Raw genomic sequence first — 20,430 nt, forward strand, 5'->3', positions numbered from 1 at the left:
CCCCCGCCACGGCGAGACCCCCGCCGCGGCGCCGGGACGCGCGGGTGACGGGGAGGAGGACGACACCACCACCGACGGCGCGGCTCGGCGCGCCCGTCCCCGACGGCTGCGGTGCCCGCACGCACCGGCACCCCGGACGCGCGGCACCGGCATCTCGCTTTCCTCCGCTGCCTGGGCGAGGATACCCCGTTGAGCGGCGCTCCCGCCGCCCCGACGGCGTCCCCCCTCCCGTCTCCTTCCCGCCGTTACCTTTTTCAGCGCTGACATTCTAGTGCATTATTGACGCGGCGGGCGCGGGCTGCGCGCGGGGCTGCCGGTCAGGTGCAGGAGACGCCCGGCCGGCAGCGGCAGCGGGAGCAGAGGATGGCGCCCAGCATCCCCCCGCCGCCGCCGCCGCCGCCGCCGCCGCCGCTCACCCCGCCGGGTCCCGCCGCCGCCCGGCCCCCCCCCCTCCCCGCGCGCACCCCCGCCCTCGCTCCCGTGCGCGCGACGGCGGCGGCGACGGCGCCCGCCGGCTCTCGCGCAGCCGCGCGCCCCCTGCCGGAGGCTGAGGGCGCCGGGCGGGGCGGGACGATGGGCACGCCCCCGCCGTCGCCTCCGCCAATGGCGCGCCTCCAGTGCCGTGACGGACAGGCGCGGCGGCGAGCAGGAAGGAGGGCGAGCGCGGAGCTGGCGGGTGAGCGGGGCTGCCCGTGCGCCTGTGGCCATGGCCCTGAGCAGGAGGGAAGGTGAGGCAAGGCAAGGCCGGGCCGGGCGAGGGGACGTCGAGCGGGGGTGTCTCTGCTGCCGTGCCCACTGCTTGGGGGTGGGGACCGAGGGAGCCGGCGGGGCGCGGCCGCCCTCCGCTGAGGCGCGTTTCCGTCCGGTCGTACCCTGCTGCCGCCGTTCCTCACGGCCCCGCCGCCGGACTCGCGTGTCCCTTCCCCGCGGGTGAGAGCGGCGGGAAGCCGGGGGCGGGCGGCTGCCCGCGGGAGGGGCGGGCGGGCGCGGTGGGTGAGGCGAGGAGCGGCCTCGCCGTCCGAGCCCGTCTCGGAGCTCCTGCCCTGTGTCCCGCCGGCCCGGGGGGCGCCGGGGGGAGGGAGTTGCTGCGGTGTGTTCCTGACTGGGGGGTCTCTCTGAGGGTGTGTGTGAATCGGAGTGCTGCTTTAACCCCGGGGTGTTGTCAGCCGAGCGCTGCCGGTGCGCTGGCTGTTGGCGGGCAGGCAGCTGGGCTCCTCTGGAGTAGGTCAGCACGGGTGTGAAATAACGGCGGTGCCATGCTTGCAAAGGGAAAAAGAAGAGCCTTCCCCTGTCCGAGCATAACTTAGTCCGTTTGGTTTGCCTTTATGCTTTATAAGACGTGGCCTTGCGCAGGCGGAAAGCAATAATAAAAATATAGGCGTGCCTTAAGTGGTACCTCGTCCTTAAGGGGGGTTGCGTAGGGCTGAGCTGTGAGAGAGATGAATCCTTGCCCCGCCGTAGTGACTTTGTGGCTGGCTCCTGAGTTTTCAAACAGCTCCAGCGTCCTGGAACTCGCATCCTGCCTGCGAGGGTAACATCCTGAGAGTGAAGGGCGAGGGGCTGTTGTTCAAGCTGTTTGCTGGCTGACTGCAGCTAGTGGTAGTACTTGAAGGAAGAGTAAAAACAGAGTGGTATTCTCTGTGTTTTAGATGCAACTTCATTGCGAGAAATGGAGGAGGCTGATGGAGTAACTGTTTTATTTCTAGGGTTACTTCCTTTAAGGAAAGGCAGAGAACTACAGATTGTTGTCTTCTGGGAGAAAGTTAGAGAGTTGGGAAGAGCGAGTTCATTCCCTTGTAAATAAACGTGTGACTCTAGAGCTGAGAGTGCGGGAAACAAATTCCGAAGCACTCAAATTGTTTAAAACCAAAGGTCAAATAAAGAACCATTTGTTTCTGTAGGGTGGAAAAGAAAGCTGAAGCTAAAATGATCGTGCTGAGTGACTGTCTTTGCTGTGTAAAGTTAGAAATCACTTTAGGTGTTTTTCAGCCACTCTAAGGAGTGATGACTTAAGATTGGGAAGAAAATGCAGTGAGGAATAAAAGGACCATGGGATGCTACCTGGCCACCTGGGATGAAATAACAAAATTGGAAGAGTTTGCAGCCTCATCTGATCAGCCTCTGCAGCCAATAACATGTATGGAAACTGTTGACTTTCTACTGTGTAAAACTGCACATTTTTTAAAAAGACGGGCATCTCAGAAAAGAGCTGAAAAAAGAAGATTTAGATGCTTCTCTTTAAGGTTGTTTTTGCTCCTGTGTATAGAAGTAGTTTGAAGATAGACATTTTATCTGCATTTCACTGAAGCTTTTTATTTTTTTTATTTAAGTGGGCCATAGTGCAGAATAAATGTGACAGTGAACAGCTTGTAGGCCATGGGTCTAATTGTCAATGAAGAGAATCTAAATAGCTGAAAGACAGTAAGCCAGGAGTGCAGGTAAGTGGAATGCACTTCACTTTGCCAGGAAAGGGTTGGACAGGTGTAACTGAGAAAGTGCAAAGTATTTTGAGTTTTGTGGATCTTCTGAGTTGCTTGTGTACCAGTGATTTGTAACAGGGCTAGAGGTAGTAGCAGTTGTTGTTGTATGGATTACTGACAGGATGACTATCCTCTCTAGGACAGCTGGATTCGTAATTCATAGCCATTAAACGTCATCAATTGCATCTTTAAAGCTGTAGTCAACATTCCTGAAAGTTTGTGCAGCCCCGAGTTAATAATATTGTATTGTAGGGTTATAGAGTGGAGTTCCATCTGCTAAAGGGTAGGATTACGATATTAGTGTAGGTGTAGTGTATGTTACTGACCTCACCTGCTAATAAAAATTGATACAAAAGTTAGTGTGCTGTACAAAGGATGTTCTCGTGGTACTACAGGAGCCTACTTATTTGAGACATTAAACTGAAAATCAAATGCAGCCACCTGATAGTCATCAGTAACAACAGTAACAAAGGTTTTAAGCAGTAGGAGTGCTGTACTGAAGATTGCTATTTTCATCTCTTTGTGATGAGTCAGATGACTTGGGCTTGGGACGCAGGAAGTTCATACATATAGTAAGGGTTGAAATGAGTTTGCAGTTCCTTAGGTTTAGGGGTTTGTTGGGGTTTTTTAAATGGATATATGAGATATTAAGCATCCTAATTCTTGCATGAAAACACAGCAATGTTTTTTTCTTTAAGAACACCCTTGGTTCTTACAGATCTTGGTGTGTTATTATTGTTTTTTAAACAATGTAATTTTTGGAAAACACTTTGAGGTTTTTTCTGGGGGAAAAAATGGATAAAACCCATTTTTTAGGCTGAGTCACTTTTCATTCATCAATATATGTTTATCAGTAAGGGAAATATTAATTGGAAATGGAGTTTTACGCCTGACATTATTTTCTTTTGCTCTGGGAGATGTATCTTGCTCTCCCCCCAACCCAAGAAATTAACAATGCATGTTGTTTTCAGTGACAGCTTACCAATATGTAAATTTTATTTGGATTGTAGTTGAATAAATCACAATTTTGGGGGTTTTTTGTCGTTAAATGTAGAAGTTGCACTAGAGTAAGTGTAATAGCTCTGCCATTAAAACCTTTGGGGGGAGGAGGGGCAAGTCTTAGGCCTTTTTTGTCGCTGACTTCAACCTTGTGCCTGGATGAGAAATCTAGCCAAGGAGAAAGGCCAGCGTGGTAATGAAAGAAGAGGCAGAAGTGATAGATCCAATGGCTTTGTATTTAGAAAATCTGCAAGGGTACCTCATGCTCGCAGATAGCTGAATATGTAGAGCCTCACCTAATGTGGTCTTCAGGGTTTTGTGTTTTGTGTGGGTGGGGTTTTTTGGGGGGGAGGAGTTGGGTTTGAGTTGATTTCTTTTTAGAAATTATACTGTGGAGCACTTCTTTACTTGGCAGTGAGATGGGATGGTCCACGAGAAGTAGTTATGACTTTTATTTAAACATATTAGGATATTTTTTGGAATACCTTTATGTACTTGTGTAATTTAGTAAAAGTGGTAAGTGCAGAAGGAGGTGATGTGTGCCATTTTGGTATCTTGGTTTGGGATTATTTTACCTCTTTAAACAATCAGTGTGTGATGCCTTTCACTCAACACTAGTTTTGAGATTCTTAGCGGTAGATTTCTGAAATCTATGGGCTATCTTGGAGCAATCCTTAAAAAATTAAGATTCTGTTGTGGTTTAACCCCAGCCAGCAACTAAGCACCACGTGGCCACTCGCTTATTCGCCCCTGGTTAGATGGGACAGAGAATTGGAACAGTAAAAGTGAGAAAACTCATGAGTTGAGGTAAAAACAGTTTAATAACTAAAGCAAAAGCCACATACTCAAGCAAAGCAAAATAAGGAGTTCATTCACTGCTTCCCATTATAGGCAGCTGTTCAGCCTTCTCCAGGACAGCAGGCCTCCATCATCTGTAACTGTGACTTGGGCAGACAATTGCTGTTGCTCTGAACGTCACCCCTCTTCCTTCTTCCCCCAGCTTTATATTGCTGAACACAACATCATATGGTGTGGGATATCCCTTGGGTCAGCTGTCCCAGCTGTGTCCCCTCGCAGCTCCTTGTGCACCTCCTCCCAAAATCTGTCTCAGAAGGGGGGGGGGGAACGACGATGACACACGGGGAAAAAAAGGTCTCTTACAGCTATGGTTTACAGTTGGCCCAACTTTGAGTAGCCATTATTATTATTTAATAATTATTAATAATATTATTATTTAATAATAATATTCAGCAAGGTGAGCTTTTTCAGTAAAGGTGGTTGAGATGTCACTCAAAATATCTGGAGATATCTGTTTGATTGTGCCAGGTAAGATCAAGATAGTGGTGCAGTATGAGAAATGTGTTGTTAAGTATTGCAAAAGATGCCTAAAAAAATGGATAGCATGCACTAATTGAAATAATGATGAAGGCACTCTGCTTTCCCAGGACTGTAGTAGGAGTACACATCTTACAAGGTTTCACTACAAGGCAGACGGGGATCTTATGAACAGCTGGAACAAAATCCTGATGGTCTCATTGTGTTGGTTATGTAGCTTATCATCTGTGTCATGTCAAGTCAAGTTTATTAGATGTCTAGGAGCTTGTGGCTGCAATTAAGGTGGCCTACTGAGAGATCTCTAAAGCCTTTGTTGAGACAGGATGGCACGATCTATTAGATTCTTATTGAACTACACAGTCATGCAGAATTTGCTGACAGATGTAACACCCCTCTTACTGATTTGAAACTGCAGCGTGACACAGAGATCGTGCTTGGTGAAGCTGAATCAGTTTCGTCTAAGTCAAGAAGAGAAAACTAATGTCTGCTTTTCCTAGTGAATAATTTACTGGTTTGTATCTGCAATTGCTATGAACTGTGCTGGCCTGGATGCACACAGGTCAAACTTTGAGTGCTGAATCACTCTCCCATTGTGACTCACTCCTTAATTTAGGTGAATACATAAATGTGGGGTATGTAATCACTATATTTTTTTCCTTTCCTTTCTACCCTACTGACATTGCTACATACTTAAATAAGTTGCTTTTGTTCAAAAGTTGCCTCAAAGATAGGATAATGGTATATTGCTGAGTTTCAGATAACAAAATGGTTTTCTATATATTGTAAAAAATTAGTGCTAAGTGAAAAGATAAATGGAGTCACGTTTTATGGACTGCTGTATTAGAGCACAAGATGGAGGGTTTTTTATGCTGTACGGTTCTTGAAATGTAATAAAGAATAAGGCAGGAGTAAAACATAGGCATTTAGCATCTGGTTTTAATGTCTAATGGGACAGAGAACGCTAATAGATGCTGTTTCAGTGGGAATAATGTCAGAGGTCTTGAGACAAACCTCAACATCATGAAGTTAGTATTACACACTGGATCTAAAACAGCAGCATCTGAGCTGCTTGTGCAGCTACCCATGACGTTTTGGTGAACAACTGTGCTGAGATGCAGACAGCTGATATCTAGTAGTTCAAGCACAGAATTCATGTGACCTTGAATACAATTGAATCCTTCTGTTGTTTGATTCTCAAACAGTACATGTTGGTTCTCCTTTTCCCTGCTAAATATGTAATAATAGCTTTAGCAGTTAAAACGACCTATGTTATCTGGAATCTCAATGACATCAATTATAAAACTGGGAAGGAGGACCGTTCTCACCTTATGCATAGACATTCTGTCAAAAACTGTCCAATTTTTTCCCTTTAAGCTGTCATTTTGAAACTAGTAGACTAAAAGATTGTGTAAGGAGCTAATCAAGATAAAAATAATCAGTTTGTGACATCAACATTTCCCATGGTGTTCCTACTCAGTTTTAATTCCAGAGTTTTGTAGTTTTTTTATGAAAAACAATAAACAACCAAAAAAAAAAAACCTCCCAAAACAGCCAAGGAGCCCTCCTTGACATCTGCGGACCCAGATGATGATAGCTCAGGGGGAAATGGGGCAAACAGCCTTTGTTCAAAAAAGTACTTTCTTTGCAAAGGCAGATAGTTGAAAGTATGGTATATGAGGCTGAGAGATGGTGGCTGAAAGTATGGTATATGAGGCTGAGAGATGGTGGCTTCCACACCAAAAGATTTGTTCAGAATCAAGGTTTCTAACCTGTAGGGAGATCTTCATAGGAAACAAGTTGCTATGTAATATAGGATTCCTTAATAGAGTAAGGAGAGGCAGAAAAAGGACTGAGGCCAAACAACTCGAGCTTTTTAAATGTGAGTGACAAACTTGGTATGGGTGGTTTTTATGCCAAAGGTGATTAAGCACTGGAAAAAAATGAATGTGAACTATTTAGTTCCTCCACTTTGGAAGGGCCTCCTGAGTCTTTTGAAATATATTAAAAGAATTCAGACACACGTTTTCTGTCTCAGTGTTGGTAAGTGTATAAAATTACTTCTTCCAGTCATTCAGACAAATAGCCCTAAGGTGCAAGTGAATTCCACCCTGAAATCTGGAGCTGAAAAATTACTTGCTGTCTTCTTCAAGAAAGAATTTCTGAGAATAACATTGCTGTTCAGAAACAAGGACTATACATTTATAGATAGATGCGGTTAAGCCTGAAGTAGGAAAACTGAAGAGGTTGTAGGTGAGTTGCAGAACGACATCCTCTTTGACCAAACACGAGATCTTGTAAGATGTTGGCTTCTGTGTTTATCTGCAAGTGCATCTTTCAAGAGATAGTGAGCTTCAGCCTGAATTTTCAGCAGTGGATCTTTCAATCCTTACTTTTATCCTGCTTTGTCCCTTAGCTACTCATAACAGCCTTTTACCATAACTTTACCTGCAGGATGAGGACTGCTTGCAGACTGTGAACACAAAGCAAAATACTGTAAAATTGGAGGGTTCCCATTCCTATATATGTAAAACTGTACTTTGACTGCAGATGGAATTCTGCATACTTCGCATTTCTTTTTTCCCCTTTGGAAAGATCAATTTTGTTATTCCCTTGACCATGCTTTGCTTTGGTTTGTACATGCTCTGTCTGTGGTGAAATGGAAATATGTCACTCTTGGAAAAGCTGCAAGGAAATTACATTTTTCCTTTTCACTGAATTTCACTGAATTCACTGAATTTCACTGAATTTTTTAGAGTTGGAAGGGACCATAAAGATCATCTAGTCCAACTCCCCTGCTGAAGCAGGATTGCCCAGAGCATGTTACTCAGGACTGCATCCAGGTGGGTCTTGAAAATCTCCAAAGAAGGGGACTCCACAACCTCCCTGGGCAGCCTGTTCCAGGGCTCTGTCACCCTCACCGTAAAGAAGTTTCTTTTCATATTTGAGTGGAACCTCCTGTGTTCCAGCTTGTGCCCGTTGCCCCTCGTCCTCTCACTGGCAACCACTGAAAAGAGTCTGGCTCCCTCCTCCTTCAAACCACCCTTCAGATACTTATAAGCATTGATAAGGTCTCCCCTCAGCCTTCTCTTCTCCAGGCTAAAGAGTCCCACCTCTCTCAGCCTTTCTTCATAAAGGAGATGCTCCAATCCTTGAATCATCCTTGTTGCCCTTCGCTGGACTCTTTCCAGTAGTTCCCTATCCCTCTTGAATTGGGGAGCCCAGAACTGGATGCAGTATTTTCTTCTTCCTGACTTGAACAAGAGCATCCCTTCTTAAATATAGCATACACCCTTATCATGATCTGAACCATCAGGCTGTACAGGATGTAATTGCATGTCACTGCATTCTTCTTCTTTTCCTCGTATCTCTGTGCAGCTTATACATTTTTGGAAATGGGAAAGTCATGTATAAATGAGAGGGAGTGGGGAAAATGATACCTTGTTCCGCTGCCGTGGAATGTTTTGGTCTAGTTAATTCCTCCCTTTACTCTTTGATTTTAATCTGGTTGGTGGTTGCTGAACTGTTATCCTAGGTCTGGAAATCTTCTCTGCAGCGAAGTGATCTCTACTCAGATTTTTTTGAAGTTAATGTTTAAATAGCTACTCATTGCTCTCGGGGATAGAACGTGTGTCTGTGTGTGTCTTGATTTAATTCAAGTCTCTGGTTGCTTCCATTTCTAGCAATGGTTCTGGGGTCTTTGAGCTTTCAGCTGTGCCCTTTTTGTTTTGCTTGTGGGATTTTGGCTGCAGGAGCCCTACTCTGAGCATTAGGATTAGACTGGATGATGTCCGGAGGTCCCTTCCAACCTTAACAGTACTGTGATTTTTAGGACCATTCTGTAAAGTAACTGTCCTGTCATGGCCTTCGTAGGAGATGTGATATTTGCACAATAAAAGAGACTTCAATGATTTAAATCTTTTTGAATATCGGACAGTAATTCTGCACTAACAGAGATGAACTGAACATTTTAATGAAGCCTTGTCCATATGTTCTGCATGTGGGTTATCATTTTGTCTGCTCTTTCCGTCCTCTTCTGTTCTGCTGTACTATCTTTTCTTCTGCTTTAGCAGAAATAGCATGTTAACACATCTTACACATGGGATGGTTTCAGAAAAAAATCCTGACTCTTCCCTTTTTGGAAAACTCTCCTGTTGGTAGGAGAGAGAGAGACCAAGCAGGGCAACTTGCAAGCTTCACAGAATCCTAATGTGTTCAGTGCTCTTGATGCCACTTATTTTATTCTTTTTGCCCAAGTTGCGTTTGAGTAGGCAGAAGGCAACCAATTGAGACGCATGGTGGGGGTGCTTACAGTATGTATGGCAAGTAGCCAAAAGTATGTGGCAAACATTCTCCACATAAATATTTTTGAGGAAACTGTTGCTTCCTACACTCAGCTGGACAGAAACATTTCTGATGTTGTGCAGAGCTTTATTTGTTTAGTTATTCAGCATGCTTTTGTTACAGTCTTTGAGTTTTAAGTCATGCTGTTGATACCAGGAGAGCCTTTATAAATCCGCAGTGCTATTCCGGTGTTGGCACAGGTGTATTTGTGGCTAGTCTGCTTGTGTACCTAAGAAACTTAGTGGTGTCTGTTTAATACATAGATGCCAAACAATGCATTTATTTGAAGGAGGCCTTTTACTCTTCTCACAAAATTGTGGCAGAAAGATCCTGGATGTTTGCGATTTGTATCACTAACCAGCATGTGTTCTGCACTCTATTTCTTGGAATTATACTTTACAGTTTGACATAATATAAACAAAGCAGAGACCTGGTGCTTTTTCAGCTTTCTTACGTATTCGTACTTCACTATTTCCACACAAGTTGTCAAGAATTAGTTATGGAGCTAGTTCGGTACCTATTGCAACTTGTTCTCATTTCTGAAAATGCTGGCTCCTTTTCGTCACTTAGGAATTCCTGGAAAGATACGTCTTCTGGTGTTGCTTCAGCTCATTGCGTAGCAGGAACATTCAGTGCTTTCAATTACAGGCTGGGTATTTTGATAGTGTTGCATGTTTTCAGCTGGAAAGTGAATTTGTTTCACTTTTGAAATCTAAATAGAAAACTTACTCCTAAGACAAGACTGGAGTATGTAAGCTTTTCACATTTGCAGGTCTATTAGAATTGAAGTTTTATACTGAAAACTTGCAGGCAGTCAGACTAGATGATCATTGTCTGTCCCTTCCAACTGAAGCATTCTATTCTAACTGCAGAAATACAGCAATTGCTCTCTTCATCTTGTGTTTACAGCTCTCTGCATTTCAGACACAAGACCACAGTGTTTATAGAAGCTACAGAAGCACACAGAAGCCACAAGCTTCACTGTAAAATGGCATAGGCTCTTAATAATGCTGTGAGAAAAGTTCATGTGTTTTAAATATAATTATATTTTGAATGAAAGTGCAGTGGCCCTACAGATTAACTTCTTCCACTGCTGGCTTTTTAAACTGTTTTATTTGCCACTACTTTAAGCGAAATTACACCTCCTTTTCTTTAAGTGGAAAACTTGGTGTCAGTGGGATTTCTGTGAAGAAGCTGAGCAAAGTCTCGTCCTAATGCTGTAAATGAGTTGTATATATGCATTTTTTTTGTACTCCCCTTAAATGTGACTATGCCTTAGGTACTGCTGAAGGTAGTAAGCAAAGTTTAGCATCTTGGTTTCTGCACTAGGATGTTATGTGGTTTTTACCTCTTTAAAAGAGCAACAGCCGTGCAGTGGGTGCAACTGGTAATTTATTCTTTCGTTATGAATTTCTGTCTTGTACACAATTAGGGTAGCTATTGAGAATCAACTTCTCTGTATTTTTTTGGTATGTGAGGACTCCTTTTTGCCAGCTTTAACTTCAGAGACCTGTTCTTCCCCTTTTGTTAGTCTAAATTTATCATACAGCGGTCTAAATCTATCATCCATGTAATGAATCCAAAATTTGTTTTGTGTAGTTGATCCACCATTATGTAAGGAAAAGTTTTCCAGCGTAATGTTAGGAAAACTCCTCTTTCCCTGGTGACCTTTGTAGTAACAAAGATAAATTTTTGTCTACTTCCTTTTAACAAATAAAAGGATCTAGAGTGATCACATAAATCTGATCTCTGCCTTAGTTTGTGTACATAACAGTAACCAAATGTAAGGAACCCTGGAATGATCTATGAAGAATATAGTATTAAAAGCAGTCTTCAGTTCACTTGGTTCTAGACCTTTGTTTGCAGTCAGCCCTGTAGTGATTATAGAAGTTAGAGCTTAGTGTAAGAGACTAACTACATAGGTTTATTTTTGTCCTGCTAGTTTATTAAAAGAATGTTGCGATGCTTCTAGGTGCTGACCAGCATGTTGAGATTGGCAATTCTCATTCATCATTAGTCTCTAATATTTTTGTGGCATGATCTAATGCAATCTTATCCTTGAGCTACATAATGCTTCTCACTACTTGCTTAAAATTCTTTTGGCATTTGTTTGTTTATGCTAAGCAGCCCAAGCTCTCCTTGTTCTTGTATGTCTTGTCAGTTATTGTAAAAACTCTGTGTCTGCTCATGTTTGAGTTCAGCTGGTTTGTAGACAGCAGACTTAAGGCTGTACAATGCTTTTAGTGAGATCTTTCCAGATTCAGATATACATGTAGTTCGTTTTCCTGTCTCAGATTAAAAAAATACTTGATAGGGTCTTGGATCACATTGTCGTTGTACATGAGCTCCATCACAGTAGTGGCTCAGTCTCTCTCACGATTGACTAATGACACAGGTTTTCATCTGCGGTCACCTCCAGTTTAGTAGTCTCCACTTAGGAATGTTTGCTTGTCCCCCTAAATGTGGAGCCCTCTCACCCCTCTGGTTGGGGGAGAGGAAGTCTGTAAGGTTTAATTTCTCTCTTTAATCTTTATAACCTTGTTAACAGAGACAGTGTCAGTGTAGCCTGGGCTTCCCCTACAGCAGAAGAGCGAAGACTGTCTTTAAACCTTTAGGATGTGGGCCAAGTACTTCTGTTACTATTACTGTGCAGTACCTCCTTTGGGCCGTATGCCTGTCTCTAACACTGTGAAGTTTCCTTTGAATAATCTTGAACTGTGTTCAGTCTATTCCACAAAACTGGTGTGGCATGCACGACTCTTGCCCCTGCCACCATATATTTGCACACGCAGTCTGATGTCTGGCAAATCCAGGTAGATTCAGAACACAAAATCTTCTTTAATTGATGACTATAAAAAGTCTAATGCTTCTTTCACCTTCAGTGTCTTGTTTTCAACACTATACATCTCTCAGCATTTTGAATCTATCCATTGTAGTATTAAAGTCCTGGCAGATTCCTGGAGGTGAAAGAACACACAAAGTGCGGCAAGCACTTCTTCACAGTTCTATTTGTGCTTCTGTTTGGACTCTGGAGACATCAACAATGGAAAAATCTTTTCACACGCTACTCAGAACTAAAATGGCAACTAAGTCTGCTGTGATAACACAGAACTGCAAAATACCCTGGTCCCTGGGCCATGCTCATCCAACCTAGAGGCTTAGAGCTTCCTCCAGTTGTCACTGTGTGACCACGTGTTCAGAGCCATGTTTTCCTTCAGTAACATATAGCTATGGGGAAATTCTTCTTCACGTTGCAGAATATATTCACTACAGAACTTGGAAAGCGTCTTTAGTCTTCAATAGATTGTGAGTAATGAGCTATCAATTATACCTCAGAGAAATAGAGCCATGATAAGCTACTGTGGTAGTTTTTAAAGATTTACCATGGACTGGGTGAACTGAAGTCTTCCTTTCATTAATTCTTGCCTGATCTACACCCCATAAAACTTTTTGAATTACTGTCTGCTGTCCCAGATTTTGTAAGGAGGTAAGGACAGTTGAAAGCAATGCAGCACTAGTGCTAACAAGCATTCTGTGTTGCTTTCAGCTGCATCCACATCTCTGCCATTCCTGGCCCCTAAACCTCTTAGCTTATCTGCTTTCCTCTCTCACTTCCAGTTTCTCATCTGTTAGTTCTGGAGACTGCTTTGTTCTAAGAGGAGAGAGATATTTGCAGCAGGCTGTGCAACAAGACTTCCCTTTTTTGCCTTGTAATTGGCTTCTTATTGCTGTTCACATTTCTTTCCTGTTCGATTACAGGCTCTGTTCCAGAGATAATTCCCCTCAAACTATTCTTTCTCTTCCAGACTGGAACACCAGGTTTTGTAATATGTGAATACAATTTTCAAGAATGTCCTCAAAAACATACCCAGTGGAATATATTAAATTCATTCCCTTGTACCATGCGCATTAATGCGGGATGTAAATGTGGGAATTTTCATTGGTTCTGGCTCCAAATAGTGTATCCCTCATCTTTCTGTGCTCTCCCTCGTATTTTCTTGGGGTCTTCTTAAAAACACATTTCAAAATTGTATATGCTTGTTTTGAGACATCAGTCTGCTATGAAAAGTGGAAAAGTGTTCCCAGATTGGTCTGTTGAAAGAGAACATGAATTTGTACAGATCCTCCATCAGTTCTGTTCACTGGAAAACAACAGCAACAAATAACCATAGGTAATTGGCTATGCTACGGTTTTGGTGAGAGCAAGTCTTATTCCATTCTGGAACTCCGATAGGTTAGTTATGTCTGTGGTATATGGATATTTTTTCTTAATTTTTCTTTATTGCTAATCTCCTGTTAAGAGGTAGTTATTTTAAGGGTTTGAGCAGTTCTTACCAGATGGACTGATTTCTGATGCTGCATACTGCCAAAGACATCAGGCTAAGGAGAGTTTTGAATCAGGGAGAAAAGCTGCTCTGTAGCACCAGGCACGACCAACCTCCTGTGGTTAAGCCAATGCTCATGGATATCACAGGATATCTTTTTTTTAAGTAATTGCAGCAATAAAACCCTGAGGAGAGAGCATCCTCTGTCATCTGAAAAATGTTTTGGTAGCTCAGCTCTGAGACTGTTACTGCAAAGCAGAGTGCTTCTTTGGAGCATGTAAAGCTGCTGAGTATGGCAGGATAGATATTCCTTAGAGCCTACTTTCCGTGTTCGTTGGTATGCAGGACAAATTTGTTCAAAAAGTTTGGGGCTGCAGGCGGGGGGGGTGGGTGTGTTGTTTGGAGGTTTTTTTGGTTGGGTTTTTTTTTCAGGCTAGAATATACCTAGGGTTCCAAATAGTTCAGACTAAATCAGTCAGTTTTTTCGGCTGTTCTCTAGTGATACCACCTTCTTCCTTGTCCTGAGGAAGGTGTACTGCTGGGATACATTGCTTCCTGCTGTCTTCAGAAGGCTTGAAATGCATCTAGTTCCAAACAGGGACCTAGTCATGCCTAGGTGTCACTGCTGCTTGTCTCCGTTCTATTGTGGTTATTGGGACTTGCTGGTCTTCTGGAGAGGTGCCTTTGGAGTGCTGAGACACACTGATACAGATGTGAAACCTTCTCAAGCAATAAAGAACTCCCCCCGTTCTGCTCCCGGCTGCTCGTTCCTGTGCCTGCTGAAAAAATCAGCCCATAGGATTGCATACTGCTTTGGTGTTGGCAGCTAAACAACAACATTGCTTAATTAGATCTATTGCTGCTGATGATCTCGATACGTTTTTCTGAGCAAGAGAGGTTTTTGTGAGAGAATCCTTTCCTCAGTGTTCACACCCTCCAAAGGCAGGCATTGTTCCAGTTTGCTTTCTCAAGTGGAAGTATTAGAGATGGGGAGAGCCCCATGTGAATGAGAAGGAATGAATGTATCAAAACTGGTCTCGTATTGTTTTCTGAAGCAATGCTAATGGTCATGTGAGTATAGTCCCTGTATTTTAAAAAGGAAAGTAAGAGTGAAGTAATATTTTTGTGGGGGTAACTGAACAGATGACTAGAAAAATCAGATTTCAAGGTAGCGAGCATAAAATCCACTGTAGTGCTGAGGAGAGCCAACCTCCTCATAGCATCTGGAGAAAATGTATTTGCATGTGCAGCTTCATCAGTATCTTGATGATCGTTTGCTTTGGAAGAACAGCTTCCTCAATACAACTGCTTGAATGTTAGTTTTGTTTACTGGTTTTGGCTGTGCTAGAGTAATTCATAACAGCTCCTGTGGTGCTATGTTTTTTTGGATTTGTGGTGAAAACAGTGTTGATAGTACAGGGGCATTGTGGTTAGTGCTGAGCAGAGCTTGCACAGCACCAAGGCCTTCCATGTTTCTCACGCCACCCCTCCAGTGAGTTGGCTGGGGATGGACAAGGAACTGGGAGGGGACACAGCTGGGACAGCTGACCCCAACTGGGCAAGGGGATATTCCATGCCAATGATGTAGTGCTCAGTATATAAAGCTGGGGGAAGGAGGAGGAAGTGGACCTTAAGAGTGATGGCGTTTGTCTTCCCAAGACACCGTTACGTGTGACGGAGCCCTGCTGTCCTGAAGGTGGCTGAATACCTGGCCTTGTTCAAATTCCTTGTTTTGCTTTGTTTGCACATGCAGCTTCTGCTTTACCTGTTAGACTGTCTTTATCTCAACCCACAAGTTTTCTGACTTTTACCGTTCTGATTCTCTTTCCCATCCTACCTGGAGGAGAGTGTGAGCAGCTGTGTGGGGCTTCGCTGCCAACCAGGGTTAAACCGTGACATTTAGTAACGGCTCTACCAGAGTTCATTAAAATGCTGCAGTGTTAGGAGCAATACTCAGGGAAAGGTTCCAGGATAAACCTCTTAGATAACTTGCTTTAGAGTCGGAGATCTGCAAAGGGCAGTTAACTTTGTCTTATTACACTGCTTATTTCTGGCTACTTTCTCTAGCTGTCCTCTGAGAGCAATTCCGGATTTTGTCGTCCTAGCTGTAGAATATCCTGGCAAGGGAACCTTATAAAAAATACACAGTCACTTGTTGATATCTGGGAGTGGTTGTCTTAACCCATAACTTGCAAAATGGATTGTGCTTACTTGATGGGGACATTGCTGGCATCTCATCACAGTTTTTCTCATGTCACTGAGTGATGGATAAGCATAGAAAAACTAAAATTTGGGCTTCATAAGCAAAGTTTTCTGCAAAAGTATCTCTTCAGGCTTACATCTTGTCATAGGCCTTTCATAAGGTCACCGATTATTCAAGAGATTGGGCACAAGCAAAGAGTATAGTGATCATGTATAAACTAAGAGCTCAAAAATAGTCTAACAAGACATTTTCCCCCATAGTTAGTCATTTGCACAACAATTGAAGCATATTGCCAGTACATACGGAAATAAAGTTTGTCTGTCAAGGACTGGTGGGTCAAGGATTTCCAGCTTGATGAAGGTGATTTTTTTTTTTTTTCAGTGGTCAAGGAAAGTAATTTATTGAAGAGTTATGTGACAGTAGTATGTTCTTCTGTTAAGTTGCAGCACGAGCTGTTCTTCTTATAGCGATGCAAGTCCTTTACTCATGGCAGAATTATTTTGTTAAGAATCTTCATCATGTTGCTTTTATAGTGTCTCTACACTGTATATTAAATTTAAAATTGGAGTTTAGATAACAGTTTTTCTCCAAATCTTTCTGTTCCCTCATCCTCCCATCCCACAATATCTGCTTGACTCTGTAGAATTTATGAAACTGGGAATGTTGTTTTGCAATAAAAAATTTCTTGCAATTTATCTGCAAAATTTTGCAGATAAAAAATTTCTTAGTATTACTTTATATTTTTATATAATATGTAATTTAAAGTGATTGAAATATGCATGCATCCATATAAAGATGGTAGTTTTGTTGAGTAGATTATTTGCATATATTACTTTTCTTTAATCAAATGATGGTTGCATTTGAGTAACTAGTAGCAGATTGCCAGTGTCGTCAGAAAGGGGCCCATAAGAGGAAGAGGCGTATAAGAATACTGCTAATTCTGTAGAAATAATTGGGTTACCATGTGTTTCTGCTGCTGTCTGCTTCTAGTTTTTTTTCTATCTGATTAAATAGTTGTAGCTTACTGATTTTAATGAGTGATTCAATGGCAATGCCACCGTGCCAGAAGAGACCTGCATTTTGAGCACCCTTGTAACGCTTGTGTAGGAAGATACTTGTTTTTAAAGAAATTTTTTAAATTTACATATATTTAGTCTGTAAACGTATTGTATTAATTTATTGCCAAAATGTAGTCAAATAGAAGACTTTAAATGTAACCTTGCTAGTTAACTCTGGGGTTTTAAAGCTGTTTATCTGACTCAAGTTTAGGACTTCAATGTATTTTTTTCAGCTTTACCTGTGAGAGATGGGGACTACTGAAGACAGATTTGTATGGAATGTGAGGGAAATTATCTTATATCAATTAGGTGTTGTTTTTTCAAAGTCTTGAAATACCTTTAAAACATTGCGTTTCTTTCTGTTGAAAAAGTTTTTCTACCCCACAGTGTTCATAAGGAAAGTACTGAAACGACTCTATGCTGAAACTTCATCATCTTCTCCTGCGGATACTTCGAGTAGAGAAGAGGAAGCAGTTCTCAGAAATCTGGGCTCAAAATCCAAAGAAAAGAATTTGGATAATGTTCAGACATCATCATCAGATGCCAGCACATCAACTGATACACCCTGCGAATCATCTAAAGGTGAGACTGCATAGTCCTTTTTCTGATAGTGTGCTTTTAAATATAGTTACTTTACTTGAGAACAGTATAGTATCTAGCTTTTTCTTCTCTTGATACCAGCAGACAAATTTGAATACAAGCGCTAGTGGTGGGGATAGATGGGGAAGCGAATTCCACCTTGGAGATGATCAAACATTGGGAATGGGCTGCCCAGAAAGACTTCTGGTATCTCCATCCTTGGAGGAGCTGAAAACTGAACAGTGTGCTCGAGAACTTGATCTAATTGGGTCAAATTTTAATGGGGTTTGGGCCAGTGACTTCCAAAAGTCCATATCAACATACATTGCGCTAGAAATCTGTGCTAGTAGAGTTTTTTTTTGTTTGGAGTTCGATGATTTTTTGTGTTGTTTTTTTTTTTTTTTAATAAAAAAAGGCCCCCAGGCAATCTCTAACAAGGATGGTTAGTAACAGGTTGGCTACAGGGCTTTTTTTACCTGTGTCTGTGGTAGAATTTGCTTTTGAAGCAAAGTCTGTGTGTGGCTGTTGTCCTGTATTGCACCCCATTTCTGTGATGGAAGATTGTCTGGAAATCTCAACATGTTGCAGTTCCATTTGTTCGATACCCGATTCACCATTTTGTTTTTCTAGATCGGTACTTCCAGTACCTCTGTTGTGTAGTCAGTAACAAGAAGCACATTTTCAAAAGGCTGATAAACCATCAAGCTTATTCTGTAAAATAATTTTTGATGGCATTAGGAACTAATTGTCCTTTCGAAATAGGTAGTGGGCTATTTATTGGCTGTATGATGAAGTCATGCTAAATAAGCATGACTATGGAGTAATTTATTAAGCAAAAATGCCTTCACTTGTAGAGATTCTATACCATTCCTTATAAATTAGGGCCGGCCCAAACTCCCACTGAAGTGGGAAGTGAAGAGGAGAACTTAGTTGACTTTGTATACCTCCTTGGATTTTTTTATGCCTGGTTACTAATACGGTGTTCTTCACATTAGTGAAACAAAAGCTTTTGATCCAGAATCCTAATACAAGTGAAATATAGCTCATGGGAAAGGGAACATGGAGCAAAAAGAACAGTTTGGTATTTAGGATTTTCACAGCAAAGCAACAAGGCTGTTCTTGAAATTAACAGCAAACTAACTAAGCTTGTTTTCTGTTGGAGGCAAGCAAATGCTATGGTAGTACAGAAAGAGTTCTGCCTTAATTGATATTCTACAAATGTGTACTTAAAAAGAAAAAAAGCCTTGAAGAGGGCTACAGTGATAAACTCATAGGGGAAGAAGAAAAATCAGTTACCTATTTATGAAACGAACACATAACTTAACCGTTCTTCTCTGGTTGTGATTTCATTTAAATTCGAGGAGCTCTTTCATGAATAGTCATTTACATGTTGTGATCTTACGGCATTGGACACTGAAAGTACGTACTGAGTGACAGATTTGGAGCTATAAACTGTGTGGCCTTGGAAAAGTGAAAACATAAAGGCATAGATTGAATTTTTTGATCATATACTATTTTAAGTAACTTCTTCCTTGTAGAACAAAGATTATAGGTGTAACTATGAAAGAGGTGATCATTTAAGTAGCAGTAGCCTAAGATGGATGATGGAAAATGTCTCTACGCAAAAAGGATCCCTCTCAAACTCCTTCCTAGTTTGAAACTGATTATTTCAGTCCTACAAAACCTACTGAAAAATTTTATTTCATGCCAATAAGAAATTGAGTATTTCTTTTAAAAGAAGCTGAGTTAAAATCTAAGTGTTTTCTAGGGTTAAATAACAGCTTTTACTGTAAAACTCATCACAATGTGCTAGTTGCCTTTAACAGTTATTTTCAAATTGTAACAATACCATAACCTGTATGCACAAGCCAACACCTCATAGATCCTTCTATTGGAATGCAGTTTGCAGCCTTGCCCTTAAATTTCTACATCTTGAAGCATAATAGGGACTTCTGCCCATAAAATTTAAACATCGTACTTTTATATCCTGTAAGTACTTGTATTTATACGCCTCTTTTGACATAAAGTTGAAGATGAGATGCTTAAAGATATAGAAGATCAGGACCAATGTTAATGACTGGTTCTCATGTAATTTTGGAAGATTAATAATTTAGTATCAGAAAGGTTTGTCCCATAAAGCTTCCCACATAGTTCGGGAACTAAAGCTTACAGTAAGACCTAGAATAATTGGAGATGGAAGGAAAATTCTGAGGGATACTGTCCTTTGTGACAACAGAATGATCTTCTGAATGGTATTTGAATTTTTATTAGGAAGGTGGTAATACTGCTAGGGATGGAGAAGACGTGGAGGTGCCACACTTCTTCTGAAGCCCAAAGAAGGCAGGTAGTCACTTATATCTTATCTCTTGAAAATAGATATTTTTTTTTTTTATTTTTTTAAAAGTGACTTAAAAAAATCCCAACAAACCCAACCACCTGCCTGTGCCCAAAATTTCCATTCAAGGGCACAGTAAGATGTACTTTCACTTTGGATTCTAGATCAGATTCCCACCTCTCCACCCCCTGTCTCATTCTACCAAAATACTCAGTGAGAAAATGAATCTCGCCAGAGTAGGGGCTCCCCCCTCTGCAGGACAATTCGATAAGACTTTCTAAACATTTCTCCCCTCGAGGAACCCGATTCTTCCATTACAAGAGCTATAGTTCTTAATTTCAGAAGATGTAAGAAAAGAGGTTTTTTTTGCTTCAACATAAAATTAATGAGGGTCTAGATAACCAGCTCTATTACCTTAACCCATTTAAAAGTTATGCATACATGTAATAAACCCGAGCCTTCTTGGCAGGAAAAGTATTAAAGAGAGCAAATGGAAAACTGAAAGCTCCTACAAATAAGAGGACTTAATTTCTTTTTCCCTAAGCTTGCGAATATGCTTCCAAGTGCAGTATTATAAATTGCTGTACTGCAAAAAAAAAAAGTCTGGCAAAAAACTGAGAAAGCATTTCGAAGGCACTTAGATATGGCCTTTGATTAACTCTTGTTCTGAGGATTGGCTTTTTTTGGTTTTGACACTTCTTAGGACATGATCTACTTGCAACAAGCACTAATTTCATAGAGAATGCTTCTTTTGAGGTCTGCACTTCTGCAATTT

General features: G+C 41.8%; 1 protein-coding gene across 1 annotated transcript in view; it reads left to right on the forward strand.

Annotated features, from left to right (window-relative positions):
• Positions 1–649: 649 nt before the first annotated feature.
• ERICH1 (glutamate rich 1) overlaps positions 650–20,430 on the forward strand; it is a 69,646-nt gene continuing 49,865 nt past the window's right edge. Inside the window, exons 1-2 of the mRNA XM_074153602.1 lie at positions 650–728; positions 17,129–17,323. Coding sequence (XP_074009703.1) covers positions 707–728; positions 17,129–17,323 — 217 coding nt within the window. The 5' untranslated portion in view covers positions 650–706. The remainder of the gene's footprint in view (positions 729–17,128; positions 17,324–20,430) is intronic.

Source organism: Numenius arquata, chromosome 9 (assembly GCF_964106895.1).
Source record: "Numenius arquata chromosome 9, bNumArq3.hap1.1, whole genome shotgun sequence".
Lineage (NCBI taxonomy): Eukaryota > Metazoa > Chordata > Aves > Charadriiformes > Scolopacidae > Numenius > Numenius arquata.